This window comes from Balaenoptera musculus, chromosome 15, assembly GCF_009873245.2.
Source record: "Balaenoptera musculus isolate JJ_BM4_2016_0621 chromosome 15, mBalMus1.pri.v3, whole genome shotgun sequence".
Classification (NCBI taxonomy): Eukaryota; Metazoa; Chordata; class Mammalia; order Artiodactyla; family Balaenopteridae; genus Balaenoptera; species Balaenoptera musculus.
Window position 1 is genome coordinate 84855712 of NC_045799.1, and position 18704 is coordinate 84874415.

The following is an 18704-nucleotide window of genomic DNA, read 5'->3' on the forward strand; positions in this document are numbered from 1 at the left end:
AGTTGCGCCTCTGCTCGTTTTCTCTGTTAGTTACATTCCTAACGTAAGACGCCCCCCCCCCACCCCGCCCCCCGTCTCTCTTGCTCTTGAGTACGAGGGGCAATTCCTGTTGCTTGTCCGAACGGTCATAGCCGCTCTGTTCTCTGATTCTCAAAGAGAAGATGTGAGAAGAAGCCATTTACCAGAGTCCTTTTCCAGCGTGGCCTCTGGCGGTCCCTCCCGTGAGGGTTCGTAGGCGATGTGCCTCTCACGGGTTATGGATCTGAATCCAGCTCCCAGCCTGACGCCGGCAGGCTGACAAATCGTGGTGGTTTTTTGGAGCGTGCACTGCTCTCACGCACGGAGAGCGGCGGGTTCGGCGTGACTCGTGGTCTCTGTCTTGGCAGCCAGGAGCCCCTCTCCACAGCCAGCTTCACCATGGAGGGCCTGGTTCCGGACCTGCAGCACATCCTCTTCTGGATGTCCAACTCGGTCGAGCTTCTGTACTTTATCCAGCAGAAGTGCCCACTCTACATGCAGAGCCTGGAGGAGGAGCTGGACGCCACAGGTATGGCCGTGCCGCTGCTCCCAGGTGGTGAGCGTCCCCAGGCCATCCCAGGGGAGAGGTGGCCCCCAGAGCAGAGGTGGGTGTGTGTCGGGGGCGTCCCCCGAGAGGGAGGTGACCTGCTGGTCGGGCTAACCCGGTGCCTCTCGTCCGTGACGCGTCGGCGCTCTCCGTCCCCATCATTTCACGCAGCCCCACTGTGTTCCGCCTGGGGAGGCCCGGGAGACACAGGCCACTCACTGCATTCTGTCAGCCCTTGGCCGCCAGCCCCTCCAGAACGCACCACAATCGCAGAAAGGAGGCGCGTTGCTCGTGAGAGTTACAAGACTTTGTGACGCGTGTTGACTTCAGAGACTAAAACGTAGTGGCACTAAACGTGCCTCGTAGAGCTGATACAACGCAGCGTAAAGCGCTGAAAAACGCTCAGTGAGAGAGTGACTCTGACTGGGGCGGTCTAGGAGGGCTTCATGGAGAAGGTGGCGTTCGGCCAGGCCCTGAGGGGGTGTGAGATGTCAGCTGGTGTGTGTCTGATGGGGCCGTGGCGGGTCCTGGCACTGAGCTGGGACGGAGCAAAGGCGCTGCGTGCAGCAGGACCAGGTGTGGCGGCCGGGGACCAGGGGCTCCGTTTCGCCCCACGCGGCCTCGCTCTGTCCTGCGAGGACAGAGCCACCCGCTTCACTCCCTCCTGTCCGGGCCTCGCCGGAGCTGAGGGGTTCCCGAGCGGGCGTGCGGTCCCGCCCCGGGGGCCTGGCTGCCTTGGGGAGCCGTGGGGAAGCCGGGCGGCAGGACGGGCACGGCCGTGTCTCCCGGGACACGGGCTCACAGTCAGCCTGAGGCCCTGGGCCCTGCTGGTCCCCCTGATGCCGACCGGCTAGGTTCCTAGGGGAGGGGCTCGTGGTGGCTGCCGGCGAGGGGGCTGGTCTGCCCGGGGCCGGCTGTCCCACTCTGCGCTCAGCTGGCCACCGGGGAGCCGGCTGCGGAGATGGGTTGGTGGGGCCGAGGCCCTGGGGCGTCCCGGCCAGACCTGGGGAGACGGGGTCTGCCTACCTTCCTCTCGTCAGTTGTGGTTTCTGAGTCTTTTCTGCCCCTGACTTCCCAGGGAAGGGGCGGTGGGGACTGTCTTGGGTTCCCAGGGCCGGGGAGTCTGGGCCTCCGTGGATACGTGGCAGAAGCAGTGGCTCCTCCGTGTCCCAGTGGTCATTCGTTGCAGGCCCGCTGGCCTGTCGCTCCATCCCTTGTCCCCCTGGGGCGGACATTGTGAACACCGTCCAGTAGACGCCCAAGGTGGGGCAGCTGCTCTCTGTCACCGAGCCTGGGTTGGAGGCAGACTGTCACCCACCTTTCCCCCGAACGTGACGCGAGGACTACACCTCCCGAGTCTCGGCCGCCAGCCCACCTCGCTCTGCCCAGCAGCCCGGGCCCACCCCGCGCTTGGTGCTGCCGGAACCCAGCACCTGCAGAGCTGCTGCCTCTCCCTGCGAGGCTTCCTGTCACCTCCCTCCCCAGACCCTGCTGAGCTCCTTCCGGGGGGTGGGCCTCCAGCCGCCCAGGACCGAGGCCGCAGCGCTCAGCGGGCTCTGAGTGGAGGGGACTCTTGTGCACACGGCGTCGGCCGGCGAGCACCCGGCCTCCGGCTGGTCCTTCCTTGCGGAAGCCAGGAGGCTGGCACAGGTCGGGAGACGGCACCCCGTCACCCCGACTTCGGGCACGGTGCTCACAGGCGAGTCCCGCCGGTGCCCCTCCTTGTCTGGACGTATTTCAGACACTGTGTTGAGGGTCTGCAGGCCTGGGGTTAGCGTGTCCTTCACAGGGACCCTGAGTCAGGCTGATTTTCATGAAAAAGGCTGCTGGGGGGCTCTGCTCTTAGGAAGATATTCTTGGTCCAAGGCCCAGATGTCGTGTGGCCCAGTCGACGTTGGGAGACTGAGCATGTGGACGGCTGGAGTCCCTCCTCTGCCCGCTCCGGGGACCGCAAGGGCTGGGGAAGCCACAGCAGGGCCTGAGCGTCCCAGAAACAATGTCCGGGGCGGTGCAGGCTCTGTTGAGCTCAGAGGAAAAAACCATCAACCAGGGGGCGAAGGAAAGGTCAGAGCTGGCGTGTTTGGCCTCCTGACCTTTAGCAGGAAATATCTGTGGGAAGAATTCTAAAAACAGAGATGTCATGTCCTGAAAACTGGAAAAAGAGCTTTTTCTTCCCCAAACAACCTTTTCTGTCTGAAGCTCTTAGCCAGGAAGCCCATTCACATGGGAAGATAAAAGATTAGTCCATCAGGGGGGGCTGTTTATTTTATTCATTTTAAATTCTCCTGTAAGGCTTTGAGGCTCTGCCTCAGCGCCTGCAGACGTGGGGTCCCAGGGGGCGGTCCTCAGTCCCGGGGCCTCGGGAGGGAGGGGGGACGAGGCCCGGGTCCTCTGACAGGCGCGTGTGGGCGTCAGCTGAGTCGGGAACCCCAGCAGAGCCTGCGCCACGGCTAGGAGGGTTTCAGGGGGTTTCTGCAGCGTCCGCTGGGAGCCGCCCCGTGGTTGTGTTCTGTGGGTCCCCAGCCTCCTCCCTCTGTCCGTCCCCTCCTCCCTCTCTCCCGAGCCCCCGGGCCCACATGAGGGGTGTAGGTCTGCCTTCTCAGACAAGCTGGCGCCGTCAGAGCCTGCGGCCCCTCCAGTCACCCGACTGGCTTCTCCCCCAAAGCCCAGGGAGGCTGCAGGGAGCGGCCGGACCCTGCCGGGCTCCCAAATGAGACCCTGCCGGCCAGGCTCTGGGAAGGACCCTGGGGGGGCCCCGCAGGCCTCTGGCTTCCTGGTCGGGAGGGTTCCGGGGTGGGAGCCCCGCGCCCTTGATGGGGCATCCTGGCCCCTGCAGGGCGGGTCTCTGACGGACGCGCACGCCGTTTCCGTTTGCTCAGTAGCCGGGCGGCCCCGTCCCTGTGCTCCTGGGAGGCCCAGCTTAGCGCTCAGGGCGATTCCCGGCCTCCCTCCCTCCCTGAAAGGAGGTTCCCAGACGTGGGGCCCACTCTGTGCATTACGCAAAAGGCCGCATGGGACGGGCAGTGCAGGAAAGCCCTGCTGCCGGCCTTCCGTCCTCGTCAAGAGAAGCGAGGGGCGGAGCGAGCGAAGGACGGAGGCAGGCGGCCCGTCGGGTCCCTCCCCAAGTGCCACTGGGGCCGCTGGCACCAGGCACCTCATGCCTCCCGAGTTCGGGAAGGCCCCTCGGGATGGCCCCTCCCTGTTGGGGCTCTGGTCTTGGGGACCCCATGGCCAGCCTGGCCTCTTGGCCGTACAGGAGCCCCACCCAGGGGGAGGGAGTCACCTGGCGTCGCTCACACCCCCCAGTCCCAGCCGCAGCCGCAGCCCCCTGGCCGCTGCCCAGCCTGGGAGGCCCATCCCCCGGCCTGTTGTCCTGAGTGCCCGTCCCCCGAGGTGCTGAGCGCCCGGGGTCTCCGCTCTGTGCCTGAGACGCGGCAGCGTCTTCCCTGGGGGGCGCTAGTGGGGGGGAACGGGGCACGAGGGCCATCTGGGCTTCTCGGGAAAGTGTCGTGACGGTCTCCTTAGGACCTCTGGCCAGGTGTCCCTTGACCTGTGTCCCAAGTGAGAAGTGACCTGTGGGCCAGGATCTGCCATCGCTGGGCACTTGGTCCTGACCGTATCCGCAAGCTACTAGCACGCGAGTGTTTGCTGTGCTTGGTATTGAGTCCGTGTCCATGGGTTTGTAAGCTCGGGGCCAGGGGTCCTGGCTACCTAAGCCAGCACCCCGGGACCTCTGGGCCCGGGGGCCCCATGGCTTTGGTTTGTCACATTTTCCAAACCCAAGAGGAGGGTGCTGGGCGGAGCCCTCAGGAGGCGTCAGGTGGGGGTTTGAAGTCACGGCGGTTCCAGAAGGTTCCTGCCCGAGTCCCGCCTCCCCCGGCCCTGCAGTGACGGCGCCACGTCCCCCCGCAGGCTCGAAGGAGTCCCTGTTCTCCTGCACCCTCACGGCCAGTGAGGAGGCCATGGCAGTGCTGGAGGAGGTTGTCCTGTACGCCTTCCAGCAGTGCGTGTACTACGTCTCCAAGGTACGGGCTCTGCGTGCGCGTTCTCCCGGGGGACCTGAGTGCTGGCCCGGCCGCCTCTGCCCGCCCGGACCCCGGCCTCGGGCCCTGTGCCCCCTCACCCGCTGTTGCTCTCGTTGAGCGAGTCCTCTGCCCCAGCGCGGGGCCAGCGAGCGAGAGAGACGGGGCCGGCTGCTCTGGGGAGGCGACTCGGACGGCGGGACAGCCGTGCGGTGGTGCCGGCTGCCGTGGCCCCTGGCTCCTCTGTCTGCACCGTCCCGCACGCTGGTGGGGGCAGCCGTGCGGCCACGTCTCGGGACTCAGAGCCGAGCAGGGCACCACGGCGCTCTGCCGTGTCCTTGGGTCAGCGGGCCGTTGTTTGGCGGCTCACCCGCTCCCCTCCGTCCAGTAAAACCCTTCTGATAAAATAAGAGGGCGAAGCCCCTGCCCTCAGGGCCCTCTGGGTGCCGTCCGGCCCCTTTGCCGGAGCCCCTGCAGCCCGTGTCATCTGCGCCTTCGCTGGGAGCTTTACTGGCCCCCCGTCCCCCCCGCGGCTCCCAGTGGGGAGCCCGGCGCTCACACGTGGGTCACTGACACGTGTGGTCCGGCCGAGGCAGGAACTGGACGGGTCAGGCCCGGGGCCCCTGCCCACAGCAGCCGGTGTTTTCCTCTCGCCCCAGTCCCTGTACATGTGCCTCCCGGCTCTGCTGGAATGCCCCCCCTTCCAGTTGGAGTGCCGCGAGAGCTGGTGCTCGGCCCCTCGGCTGCCCGAGGAGCTGCACCGCGTCGTGTCCGTCTACCAGGCCACCCTGGACCTCCTGCGGCCGCTGCAGGTGCACCCCGAGATCGCCGCCCAGGTGCTGGCCTACCTCTTCTTCTTCTCCGGCACGCTGCTCTTCAACCAGCTCCTGGACAAGGGTGAGGGTCAGGGGGCGGACAGCCCGCAGGGCCGCTGAGCGTGTCCTCCCGGAGGCCGGCGGGCTGAGCCGTCCTGCTCCGTGGGGTCTGGGCGGGTGCCTCGGGGGGAGGACGTGGGGCAGAGCCTGTCCCCGTGGGAGCGGGAGCCGCCCGTCCGCGTCTACACAGGGCCCCGCCGGCCTCTCCTGGTTCATTTCATCCCCACGTGGCCTAGGGCCCCCGTGAGCGAGGAGGCAGCAGGCTCAGGGAAGTGACGTGGCCTTTGACCCCGCCTCACTGCCACCCAGATCTCCTCCATCGCCCTGCCCAGCGCTCAGGGCCGAGGCAGTGCTGGGGCGCGGGGCAGGGAGAGCGGGGCCAGCCCACAGCACGTGCGAAGCCTGGACCACGGCCCTCTGCACTTGGGGTCGCGTGGCCGTCACCGCCCCTCCCTGCCCTGCCACCTTCACCTCCCACCTCCATACCCACCCACCCGTGCCCAGAGAGGGGTCTGGAAGCAGGTAGTTGTCTTAGAAACTGACGTAAGGTCTTCCGTCTGTCCAGAGGCCTGGGGGGGCGGGAGGAGGACAGGGCTGGGGCCCAGCCGGGCCTGGCTCCCTCGGGGGCGGGCGGGCGGGCGGGCAGCATACCTGCCCCGCGAGGGCTGCCCGACATCACCCTCCTTCCCTCCCTCCATTCCCAGGGCCCTCTCTGAGTTGCTTCCACTGGCCCAGAGGCGTCCAGGCCTGCGCCCGCCTGCAGCAGCTCCTGGAGTGGACAAGGAGTGCCGGCTTTGGCGAGGCTGGAGAGCGCTTCTTCCGGAAGCTTTCCTGCACGCTCAACCTGCTGGCCACGCCCAGTGCCCAGCTCGTCCAGGTGGGAGGGGTGCAGAGGGTGGGGGGCAGCGGGCGCAGCGAGGATGGGGCGGCGCCCTGGGTGGTCGCCCTGGGGTCAGCAGCTTGCAGACCAGGAGGGGCTCAGTGGGCTTGCAGTGGCTTAGTCCACAGCTGTTCCCACCTGCAGGCAGGATAACGGCCCCAGGATGTCTGTGTCTAGTCTCTGACCTGCGGCTGTGGCCACAGGGGGCCCTGCTGATGTGGGGAGGTCACCCCCGGGCACCTGGTGGCCCCGTTTAAGCACACGAGTCCTTAAAACTGGGAAGATATTTGCAAACGATGAGACCAACAAGAGCTTAATTTCCAAAATCTACAAACAACTCATACAGCTCGATATCACAATAAAAAAATGGGCAAAAGACCTAAACGGACATTTCTCCAAAGAAGACGTACAGATGGCCATAAGGCACATGAAAAGATGCTCAACATTGCTGATTATCAGAGAAATGCAAATTGAAACTACAGTGAGGTATCACCTCACACCGGTTGGAATGGCCATCATTAAGAAGCCTACAAATAAGAAATGCTGGAGATGGCGTGGACAGAAGGGAACCCTCCTACACTGTTGGTGGGGATGTAAACTGTACAGCCACTATGGAGAAGAGTATGGAGATTCCTCAAAAAACTAAAGCTAGAGCTACCATATGATCCAGCAATCCCACTCCTGGGCACATACCCAGAGAAAACTCTAATTCAAAAAGACATATGCACCCCAGTGTTCACAGCAGCACTATTTTCAATAGCCAAGACATGGAAGCAACCTAAATGTCCATCGACACAGGAATGGATAAGAAAGATGTGGTGCATATATGCAATGGAATACTACTCAGCCATAAAAAAGAATGAAATAATGCCATTTGCAGCAATATGGATGGATCTAGAGATTGTCACACTAAGTGAAGTAAGTCAGAAAGAGAAAGACAAATACCATATGATATGACTTCTGTGTGAAATCTAAAAGTATGAAACAAATGAATTTATTTACAAAACAGAAACAGACTCACAGGCATAGAAAACAAACTTATGGTTACCAGAGGGGAAAGGGCGGAGAAGAGATAAATTAGGAATTTGGGATTAACAGATACAAACTACTATACATAAAACAGGTAAACAACAAGGTCCTACTGTACAGCACAGGGAACTATATTCAATATCCCATGATAAACCATAATGGAAAAGAATCTGAAGGAGGATCATATATATATAAAATCACTTTATACCAGTAACTAACAGAACGTTGTAAATCAACTATACTTCAATAAAAGAAAAAAGAGGGAAGCAGAAGAGTGGGTCAGAGAGACAGGAAAGAACGAAGCAGAGGGTTGGCTCTGAAGGTGGAGGACAGGGCCACAGGGCAAGGGGTACAGCGGCCTCCAGGAGTTGGGAATGGCCCGTGGCTGGAGGCCAGCACAGGAACGGGACCTCAGTCCTACAACCCCAGGGAAGCGGATCCTGCCCTGGAGCCGCCAGAAGGAACACAGCCCTGCAACTCTTGATTCTAGCCCGTACGACCTGTGCTGGACGTCCGACCCCCAGAACTGTAAGACTGCGCTCATGTTGATCTCACTGCCACCTTCATGGTCATTTGTTAGAACAGCAGCAGGAAACAAAGACACCAGCTCACCCGCCTCCCTCACCTGCTGTGTGACATGGTTGTCACAGGTAATCAGTGAGACCAAGCAACCCAGGCCCTTTCCTGCCTGGCAGCGACACGGAACCCGCCCAGGTGATGGCCAGCGTGTTTGCAGGGCGGCCCCATGGACTCTGCTTCCCACGCCCTGGGGAGCTGCTCCGTGTTTGAACCGCGTAGGGGACCGGCTGCCCTGTCCGCCTCCAGGTGAGGTCCCAGACGACGTGAGCGCAGCCAGGAAGCCCCACACGGCAGTGACGGTGTCCGCACGGACAGCCGCGAGCCACTGCGTGGAGCTCAGACGGGCAGAGCATCTGCCTGCGGAGGGGAAGACGAGATGGGGTTGTCCCTGGGGCGCTGCTGTGCACGCTGCTTTTGCCCTGGGCCTGGCGCACAGGCGTGCGCCCTGGTGAACAGTTACCACAGGGGTCCCCAACCCCCAGGCCACGGACCAGTACCAGTCCGTGGCCTGACAGCACCCGGGCCGCACAGCAGGAGGTGAGCGGTGGGTGAGCGAGTGAAGCTCCACCTGTATTTACAGCCGCTCCCCATTGCTCGCGTTACCGCCTGAGCTCCGCCTCCTCTCAGACCAGCGGCGGCATCAGATTCTCATAGCGCGAACCCTACTGTGAACTGCGCGTGCGAGGGATCTAGGTGTCCCGCTCCTTACGAGAATCTGATGCCTGATGATCTGAGGTGGAGCTGCTAGCGCTGGGGAGCGGCTGCAAATGCAGATCATCGTCAGCAGAGAGGTTGACTGCACAGAGACCATCATAAATCAACTGCTTGCAGACTCCTATCAAAACCCTATCAGTGAGTGGCACGTGAAAATAAGCTCAGGGCTCCCACTGATTCTGCATTATGGTGAATTGTGTAAGTATTTCCTTATATATCACCATGTAATAATAGTAGAAATAAAGTGCACAATGAATGTAATGCGCTTGAATCATCCCAAAACCATCGCCCCCCCCCACGCCCAGTCCGTGGAAAAATTGTCTTCCACGAAGCCGGTCCCTGGTGCCAGAAAGGTTGGGGACCGCTGAGTTACCAAGCTGGGTGCTTCGAGTTTGCCTGGTTTTCTGTGGTCTTCCGTGGTGTTTGTACTTCAGTACGAAACGCACAGCAAGGAAGGAGCGGCGTGGCACTGGCCGCTCGGCTGTGCCTCTCCCTGCACAGCTCAGGGCTGCCCGCTTCTTCCTCTGGCAGGAGACTGGGGTCTATTCCTAGAGCATTGAAGACTGAGGGTCTCCAGGCTGGGACACGGGATCTCATCCTGAAGGAGGGGGCATCCCGGCGGCAGAGCGCCCATCGCGTGCTGGAGCCCCGTGCTCTCGCCCACCAGGCCCGGGCCTGTGCCCTCCAAGCAGGGGGCGGCCAGCTTGGCAGGGCTGGCGGGCAGCGACAGCCCAGGGCAGGACGGAGGGTGCTGACACTGGGCCTCCACAGCCACCCAGCCAGGAGAGGGGGAGGGAGGCAGGGAGTGAGGCAAAGAGGCCTCAGGCCGTAGTTTGCCTCCCTCAAAGTGGACCATTCAGGGAGAAGGAACTTACTTGAAAAACCATTTATATCCTCAAAGATAAGGGAAGATATAGTATCCATAACATAATAACAGGATGCTATAAATAAGAGAACAAAGAGAATTCTTGGAAGTTAGAACTACGACAGCAGAGATGAAAAGTTCAATAGCAGGGTTGGACGATAAAGTCCGGGAAATCACCCAGAAAGCAGAGCCAGCAAGACGGAAGAACAGGTGTTCGCTCTTGGCTGGGTGACTGCTCAGCGCCGTCGGGGAACCCGCCGACAGCAGCCTCGGAGGAGCACAGACGTGGCGAAGCGTGGCTTCTAGGAGGAAAGTCAAAACCACCTCCGGGCAGACGAGGCTGTCCTGCGCTGGCATGTGCTCGGGGTGGCGGTGTCAGGAAGAGGCCGCTCCTCCCCCCTCCCCCACGTAGCTTAGGATGCTGTCTGTCCCTTCAGTGTAGATACTCGATAACCACCGCCCAGGCCTCTTGATGTGGGCAGTAAAATCAAACGTGGGAGAAACAGAGAGGAAGGAAGAAAGAAGGAAATTAAGGGACCGGTCAAGTGAGGCCCCACATCCGAGCAGCATGAGGTCGGAGAGGGCAGAGCAAACAGGGAGTAAAGATAAACCAAGACAGTTCCCAGCCCGCTCGACCCGAGTGTCCAGACTGCAGGTGCAGCCGGTGGGTGAAAAGCACAGTGGCTGAAACAGACCTGCACTGAGACCCGCTCGCAGGATTGCAGAGACGCCGCTGAGCTTCCAGAGAAGGAGAGCAGCTCGGGTCCTGGAGGTCAGCGGTCAGGATGGTTTCCGACTTCTCAGGAGCGAATGCGGGAGCTGCCTCCCAAATTCCCTACGAGGCCGACTCCAGCCTGGGGTCCTGATGGCGGGGACCGTGGCCTGAGGACGCTCTCCCACGCCAGGCCCCCAATGTCCCCCTGGCACAGGCCTCCCTGGGGAGCTCCTCCAGAGCAGAAGGAAAGGGTTCCAGGAAGCAAGACGGACGGAGACGGTTCACTCAGTGACCTGAGTGCACCTTCTCCTACGGCTGCCGTTTGTCTTCTTCCAGGGCGCCGTCCCTGCACCCGGCTCCCAAGCCAGTCTCGTGTGGCACCTAATGCTACAGTTGTGCCTTCGTGCAGGTCTTTGACCTGCTTGATTTCTTTCACACGGTACGAGGCAGGGGTCCTATTTCACGGCCCCCTAACCTCCCAGTAGTCTTCTCCCATTTCTCAGCCCCTCGAGGTGCTGTGACCGGGCTTGCTCGGTGGGCAGGGCACCTGGCGCAGTGCCTGCTGGCCTCTCCTGGGAACGCCCCCCCGCCACCTGACCCGGCTCTCACCCTGGACGCCCACAGGCATGGGGTGAGCTGCCCTCTGCACCGGCCTTGACCTTGGCCTCGCTGACCTCGCTGTCCCGCTCGGACGCCCCAGGGCGGAGCGTGTGCTGGTGTGGGGAGACCTGGGCCCCTGCCCCCGCCCGGAGCTCCCAGAAGGCAGGCCCTCCCGGGGGGGGACGGGCTGGGCCCCCGGCCTTTGACCAGGACCTCCTCCTTGTCAGCAGATGAGCTGGGCGAACCTGCGGGCCGCGTTCCCTGCCCTGAGCCCTGCGCAGCTGCACCGCCTGCTGACCCAGTACCAGCTGGCCTCGGCCATGGGCCCCATGAGCGCCTGGGAGCCGGGTGCCCAGGACAGCCCCGCAGCCTTCAAGTCAGGTGAGGCCTCTCCTCCGGGTGGAGCTCGGAACTCGGGCGTGGCCCGTGGGCTCCTTGACCCCCAGGTCCCTGGGCCCCCAGGTGGGGGACAGGGCAGGACACCCGAGGAGGAAGACGGCCCAGGGTGGAGGCTCCCCTTTGCCCCCAGGCTCTTGGTTCAGGTCAGAGGTCCCCACTGCCCCTCACGGGGCCTCGCCGGCTGCATGGCCACCAGGAAGAGAGCAGGGTCTCCACACCGGGCGCCATGGCACAGCCCGTCGGGAAACGGTGCTGAGCACGCTCGCCCTGTGTGTATCACGTGTGGAGACAGACGTACGTACGTGTGTGTGAGTTAGTCGTGTATCTCCTCATTAGTAGTATGTACATTATACCGCAAGCAAAAGCGGAAAGTAAAGGACGGGGGAAGATCCAGATAGAAGTAGGGCTTCGACGCCTGGGCACCTGGGGCTTGGACCCTGGGTGCTGTCCCCTGCCCCGTTTACTGGTTCACATCCAAGGCCTTCCGCGGAGGGAGGGGGCTCTGTGCCGGGCGCTGGGAGCGAGGTGGGGGCTGCCGTCTTCCCTCCGTCTGGAAGGTGCGTGTGTCCTCGTGCGGAGGCCAGCACGCAGGCAGGCTGTGCCCAGCCCGGTGACACGTGCGCGGTGCAGGCAGCGTGGCCGTGGGGGCCCCGGCAGGAGCAGGTGGCGGCCTGGGGTGCCGGCCTCCGGGCCGAGTGAGCTGGGCTCCAGGCGTGGGTGTGCGGTGGGCCCGGGGGAGCCGGGGGCCGCAGGCGGGGCGGGCGTGGAGCCCAAGTGCCGAATGGTGGCGCCGGGGCTTCATCCCGGGTGCTCGCTGGGACTCCGGAGGCGTGAGAGCGCCGTACGGGCTTGTGCGGCCCCTCCCGTGTCCCCGGGGTCCCACGGCATCAGGCAGGGGGCGGTGGCCGGGCAGCTGCCTCCGGGCCGGGGGTCACGCCGCCCTCGCCCCCGCAGAGGAGGTCCTGGAGTCCTACGAAAACCCCCCACCCATCGTTTTGCCGAGCGAGGGCTTCCAGGTGGATCTGGAGGCCGACTGCCTGGACGACAGCCTCCACCAGCACCTCCTGTACATCCGCCACTTCCTGTGGAGCCTGCGGGGCAGGCCCGCCCGGCCAGAGTGTCTCCAGGTACCCGGGTGGGCGCGGCAGCGGGGGCTCCCGTGGCCCTGGGAGTTGGCGGTGCTCCCGAGGCCGCGGAGGCTTGGGGGTCCCCTCTGTCCTCCCAGCACGTTGGGCTGCTCGGTGCTGAGTTCTGTCCCCCCCCTCCCCCAGGGCCCGCACCACACCAGCCCCGAGGGCCACCCTGAGGACCAGAGCTGCACCCTGGCTTCCAGGGACCCCGGCAGGGGAGCCCATGAGGCCGGCCCGGAGCGCCCTCCTCCTTCCATGGGGGACCCCCAGGCACAGGGCCCTCTGGGAAGGCTGCCAGGCCGCGTGAGCCGCGGGGGGCCCCAGGCCGGGGACCCACATGGGGACCCCTCATGCCTGCTCACGCCCCCCGGCACCCCGCTCAACCTGGAGCCCGCTGTCCCCGACTGGCCAGAAGCCAGCAGTGCCTGCAGGGAAGCGCTTCCGGAAGGGAGGAGGAACGGGCCGAGCGGCCCGAGGTGCGCAGCCCCGGAAGGTGAGCCCCGAGCCGGGCCCGCGCCCGCGCCCGCACCCCCGTCCTGGCCCTGCTGGCGCCTGGGCAGCTGCCTCGGGGTCCTTCCCCTGTGGGGTCCTGGTGTCGCATCTAGCCCGGGCTGTCAGAGTTGCCCACGAACGCCTGTCGCCCTGGACACAGGACAGGCTCCTGGGGCAGCTGGGGAGGGCACCGCGTGGCTCAGGCCCGGGCAGCTGGGGACCCGGAGAGTCACCCCGCCCAGGGGAGAGGAAGGATGTCTCCATGACGTGTGTTGAGCCCCAGAGCCGATGCGAGGCCAGCGGGATCGGGGTGGGCGCAGAGGGGGGAGCCGGAGCCCTGGGCGTCCTGTGGGCAGTGTGGGCACTGGGCTGGCCGGGCTGGAGGGCAACGAACGGCAAGCATCCTCCAGCCCCGCCCGGCCCCCGCGAGTCCTCAGTGCTCTTGCCGAGCTTAGAGGGTGCCCTGAGGGCAGGGGTCACTGGGACCGAGCTGGGCCTGAGGCAGGACACCTCTCAGCGACCTGGGTGGCGCCCCGGGAGGGCACCACGACTGACCTCGTGGGGACAGAGAGGGCGCAGGACCCTCAGGGTGGGGAGCAGCAGGGCCCAGCTGAAAAGAGCCCCAGCTCCGGAGGGGGCCCTGGGAGCAGGGGCCGACACTCGGAGGGACAGACGTGGGGTCACCACTGAGAAGTGTGGTGGGAGAGGGCAGGGGGAGGGAAAGCAGAGCCTCCTTCTCAACCTTCTGGAAGCAACCGGCCTCTGAGAGGGGCCGGTGTCCCGGGGCAGCACAGGGTGCCCTGACCTCCATCGCCCTGATGGTGGTCCGGGTCTGGCTGTTCCCCTTCTGCCCAGACGGGCATCTTACTGGACCTTTGTGAGCACGTGTCCCTTTGGAGCAGCCAAGCCAGGATGTCCCTGGGTCCGGACTCCTGGGCAGGCGCAGGCCCCCGGGGCAGAGTCTGGACAGAGGACTGAGCCGCCGGCCCCTCCCCTTACCCTGCGGCACCTTTCTCGCCCGCCCAGGAGACTGTGCGGCCCCGGCGGGCGAGCCCCCTCTGGTCGCCTCCAGCCACAGCTCCAGCACGGACGACTTCTGCTACGTGTTCGCGGTGGAGCTAGAGCGAGGCCCCTCTGGGCTGGGCATGGGCCTGATCGACGGCATGGTGAGTGATCCGCCCCGCCGCTTCCTGCAGGCCCCCAGGCTCCTCCGCTTTCCCAGAGACGGGCCCACAGCTGGGGTGGTCACAGGCAGGCGGCGGGCGGAGGCCCACGGCCCTGGGGACCAGGGGCTGGTGGGGGCGTCTCCTGGGATTTGTGGGAAGGGAAAGGGCCTGAGCAGCAGCTGCTTCCGCCGCCTGCACCCTCAGGCCTCGGGGCCTCTGTCCTGGGCCTGCGGGGACTCTGATGGCGTCCAGCGCTGTCTTTGAAGACACACTGATGACCACACAGTGAGCCCCACCAGGCCAGGCCGGGGGAGGGGCGGAGGTGGCCCCGCCTGGAGACCCCTGGGTGTGAGGGGCCCACGGAGCCCTGAGGCTTCCGCTTCTCCCCCAGCACACACCCCTGGGCGCCCCAGGGCTCTACATCCAGACCCTGCTCCCGGGGAGCCCCGCGGCGTCCGACGGGCGGCTGTCGCTGGGAGACCGCATCCTGGAGGTGAACGGCAGCAGCCTGGTGGGCGTCAACTACCTGAGGTACCGCGCCCTGCCCCTCCACGCGCCCTGCCCCCCGCACCCTGCCCCCACTATATCTGCCCCCCCACGCGCCCTGCCCCCACGCGCCCCGCGCCCTGGCCCCCACGCGCCCTGCCCCCCCATGCCCTGCCCCCCGTGCCCTGCCCCCACGCTATCTGCCCCCCCACGCGCCTGCCCCCGTGCCCTGCCCCCCACGCGCCCTGCCCCACGCGCCCTGCCCCCCCACGCGCCCTGCCCCCACGCGCCCTGCCCCCCCACGCGCCCTGCCCCCCCACGCGCCCTGCCCCCACGCGCCCTGCCCCCCCACGCGCCCTGCCCCCACGCGCCCTGCCCCCCACGCGCCCTGGCCCCCACGCGCCCTGCCCCCCCACGCGCCCTGGCCCCCACGCTATCTGCCCCCCCACGCGCCCTGCCCCCCGTGCCCTGCCCCCCCACGCGCCCTGCCCCCCCACGCGCCCTGCCCCCCCACGCGCCCTGCCCCCCACCCCTCAGCCTGTGGGAGGCCACGTCCACCCTTGGGACGTTGGAGCTGAGTAAATAGAGGCACAGCCTGGCTCCGCACGGCCACCTCCCGCCCTTCCCCCCATTGGCCCTCCGATGACACGCCAGTCCCCGCAGGGGGCTCAGGCACCTTGGGGTGGGGCGGGCTCTGGACCAGGCCGCGAGAGCGCAGGCTCCCGTGATCCCGGAGCTCCGTCGTGATCCCGGAGCTCCGTCCCAGCTCTGGGGGCTCAGGGTTACTGACTGTAGCTGTCCACTTGGGGTGATGGCTGGGGGGTGGGGGGTGGGGTCGCCACCCCGGCACCTCCAGGAGGCTCTGCCCGCCGGACCGGCAGTGAATCCTCACCCGGAGGGCTCTTCTGCACCGTCCCCATCCCTTCTCTGCTTTCAGAGCCGTGGATCTGATCCGACACGGGGGAAAGAAGGTGCGGTTTCTGGTTGCCAAGTCAGATGTGGAAACGGCCAAGAAGATCCGCTTCCGCGCGCCCCTGCCCTAGGCGCCGTGCAGGGGCGGCCCGGGCACCTACACCTGCGGCTCCCAGGTTACAGCCCCTTCTGCCAGGCTGGTCGGTGTGGTGTGTCACCCACAGGACACTAGCCGCAGTCCCTAGTGTACACTTTATTTTATTGATATGACAGATAACACTAAGTTGTGATGCTTGTTACAGAGCCTTTATGTTTGAAAATTTGAATGTTAAAGTATAGATTCAATAAACTATCTTTCGTATTGTAGAGGGTGGCGGGGCGTGGAGTCTGGGTGGGCACCGTGCTGGCCCCCTAGAGGGGCTGCCGGAGGTGGGGCGGTGCCCTCCGAGGAACAGCTCCCTCCCTGCCAGCGCAGGAGAGCCCGGGGGGACACGGGGCGCGCTGGGGTGCCGGGATGGCTCTGACTCGCTCCTCGCCTGCCCTCCACCCTGCCCGCAAACAAGGAGCAGCGAGGGAGACGCGGACAGCCCCCAGCCGCCGAGGGAAAGGGCCAGAGCCGCCCCCCATCAGAGGGGGCTGCACCCTCAGTGATGCCACACTCAGCACGGTCCCAAAGAAGGGGTCTAGAGCCCCCCAGAAGGTTATAAAGTGAGAGTCTTGACCCACTGTGGGTATCCAGACTTCCTTCCCCGGACTCACACCCCCCCTGATGTCCTCTTTGGTCGCTAAAGCCACGGCTGGGCCCTAATACCAGGCTGGCCGGTCCCAGGCTCTCAGTCTGCGGCCCGGCTGGTGTCCACCTGGTGGCCGTTGCTTCACCCTGGTGGGAGGCGCCTCCTGCACCAGCCGCTGACCGTGCGCAGGGCCGTGTTGGTGTCACAGTGGCAGCGGGCACGGGCACCTCCCGGCTGGGTGTCTTTGGCAGTTTCGGCCGTGTCCGCCTCCCTGGGCTCTGGGCTGGGGTCCTCCTCTTTGACAGGAACAGAGACTCTGGGGACGAGAGGGTCCCGGCCAGGCAGCTGCAGGCACACCCCTTACGTGGAAAGGGGTCTCGTGGAGGGACCAGCGGCCGGAAGGTGTGTCCCAGGCACTGGGCCTCGGGCAGCTGTGGGCGCAGAAGAGAGTGCAGATGGGGGCCCGGCCCTGCGGGCGCTCGGTACCAGGTGTCCGGATTCCACCTGCCCTGAAGCAGTTCCCAAAACGCTGGATGAAATGTACTTTAAAAAGTCAGTTAAAATGTGCAGTTGAACCCCCCCAAATTCCGAAAGCCCTGAACTGAAATGAGGGCACAAGTTCAGGGAGGCTGGCCGCTGACCTGAGGCCTGCCGAGCACCACCCCACCCCCGCCCCCCGCGGAGTTGCATGGCGATGGGGGACTCCGCGTACCGCAGAGTCCCCGCAGGGAAGGGCTGGGGCCCCGGGGAAGGGGGAAGACCTCCGAGCTCCGCTTCTCGCTGGCAGGGAGCGGGTGCTGAGGGCCCTCCGAGCACTCTGCAGGGAAGGACACACTTCATTCCCGGGACGTTCTTTGAGGTCAGCACTGTGATTATCCCCATTTTGCAGACGAGGAAAGTGGAGCACGAGGGGACTGTCATTTTCTACATCAGTCGGCCAGCGCCATGAATGCGGTGAGGACAACCCGACCTGACCCCACCTCTGGAAGCAGCCACCCTCGTCCGCCCTCGGCGCGGCTGCAGTGGGCGCCCGGCCCAGGTGAGTGCGCCCTGCTCGCGCGCCATCCTCCGGGCCGCAGCCCTGCCCGTGTCCTCACGGCCTCCGAGGCCCCGGCGGCTCTGCCGCTGCGGCTGACACGCCTGGGACAGCCCGGCCCCGCCGGATTTGAACTCGGGTCGTTGGACTGGACTTTCAGCCACCACAGAAGTCTACCCTGCAAAGACAATGGTAAGGGAACGTTTCTAGAGCGGCCTTGGCTCTGTGTGAAGCAGGGTAAAGAAGTCCCCTCAAAATCCGTATTCTCAAACTGGTTCGTAGGCACGTTTGAGAGTCAAACTTGCAATACCTGAACGAACGACGTGAAAAAACTGAAAGCTGAGCATTAATTGGCATCTTGGCAAATTGAAAAAAAAAGCATTTTCTCTAGGTGTCACATCCTCAACCCTGGCCTCCCTGGACCCAAGTCCGGAGGGCCGGGTGGGCCGGGCCAGCAGCGCGTGTGGGCGAAGGGCGTCGCCGGGGCTCGCAGGGCTGGGTTGGTCCCATCCCGGGAGGGTCAGGTGTCCTTTGGCACGCCCCACACCGGTGCCCCACGGCTCTGCTCCGCGCACCACCTGTCGCTTCTCGGAAAGCATCCTGGGGCCGGGACGCCGGCCAGAGGCGTCCGCCCCTGCGGCGCCCACCCGGCCCCCATCAGCCTCCTCGGCGGCGGGCGTTTCTTAGGGCGTCCGGGGGGGCAAAACCGGCCGGGGGCGGAGGCACTGGACGGCAGGAGCGGGGCCGGAGCCTGGGGGCGTGGCTAGGAGCGTGGCCGGAGTTGGGGCGTGGCGGAGCCTGGGGGCGTGGCTAGGAGCAGGCCTGGACGTGGGGCGCGGCGCGGCGGAGCGGGCGGGCTGGGACTTTCGGAGCAGCAGCACCACCTGGTGGCCGAGCCCCGCCAGGTGCCCGGGGAACTGGGGCACAGCCTTGGGGGCTGGTTTACAAGCGGGGCGGGGCCTGACTTGAACGGGACAGCGGTAGAAAGCGCTCAACAGGAGGGGGTATGTGTCTTGCCCCACCACACCCAGCGTGTCTCCCCCACTTGGTGTAAGAGCAAAGCGCACCCGGACTTGCTCCCAGTAAGGCTTCTGGCGGCAGGTATCGTGGTCACTGGGAGCACTCTGCTGGGTGCCCTGCCCTTCCTCCTGCTCGTAGGAGGCTGCAAGTCTGCAAAGGTGACAGCACCTCCAGCCCACCCAGCAGGGGCCCCAGAGCCCCAGCCTTATCGTCTTCAACTTACTCAAGAGCGGGAAAAGGTCTAAAAAATGTCACTGACCAAACCCATTTTCCCCGGTGGCAGCTGCCACCTCGGGGAGGTTGACACTGCTTCCTTTTTGACTGCATGTGTTTGTTAGTGATCTGTGGTTTCTGGACCATCTGGGACATGGGCTGAACGGGGCCCGGCCCTGACACGTGGGGACTAGGTGGGAAGGAACAGCCCCAGGGGAAGGCCCCCCCCCCCCCCCCCCCCCCCCCCCCGCCGCACTGCGTCCCCCAGAAGC

At 64.9% G+C, this 18704-nt stretch overlaps 2 protein-coding genes across 2 annotated transcripts in view; one reads left to right on the plus strand and one right to left on the minus strand.

The window, feature by feature from the left end:
- Nucleotides 1–15584, plus strand: part of RADIL (Rap associating with DIL domain) — a 57734-nt gene extending 42150 nt beyond the window's left edge. Inside the window, exons 5-14 of the mRNA XM_036826027.1 lie at nucleotides 387–547; nucleotides 4478–4590; nucleotides 5247–5484; nucleotides 6167–6339; nucleotides 11075–11225; nucleotides 12198–12370; nucleotides 12515–12866; nucleotides 13892–14031; nucleotides 14423–14562; nucleotides 15455–15584. Of these exons, the coding sequence (XP_036681922.1) occupies nucleotides 387–547; nucleotides 4478–4590; nucleotides 5247–5484; nucleotides 6167–6339; nucleotides 11075–11225; nucleotides 12198–12370; nucleotides 12515–12866; nucleotides 13892–14031; nucleotides 14423–14562; nucleotides 15455–15560 (1747 nt within the window). The 3' untranslated portion in view covers nucleotides 15561–15584. The remainder of the gene's footprint in view (nucleotides 1–386; nucleotides 548–4477; nucleotides 4591–5246; nucleotides 5485–6166; nucleotides 6340–11074; nucleotides 11226–12197; nucleotides 12371–12514; nucleotides 12867–13891; nucleotides 14032–14422; nucleotides 14563–15454) is intronic.
- A 179-nt stretch (nucleotides 15585–15763) lies between these two features.
- On the minus strand, nucleotides 15764–18588 carry LOC118881676 (translation initiation factor IF-2-like). Its single transcript, XM_036826796.1, has 4 exons — nucleotides 18443–18588; nucleotides 17907–18369; nucleotides 16876–17244; nucleotides 15764–16594 (listed from the first exon to the last, which is right to left on the minus strand). Exons 1-4 carry the CDS (start codon nucleotides 18586–18588, stop codon nucleotides 15779–15781), a joined length of 1794 nt encoding a protein of 597 aa, XP_036682691.1. The 3' UTR covers nucleotides 15764–15778.
- Between the last annotated feature and the right edge of the window lie 116 nt (nucleotides 18589–18704).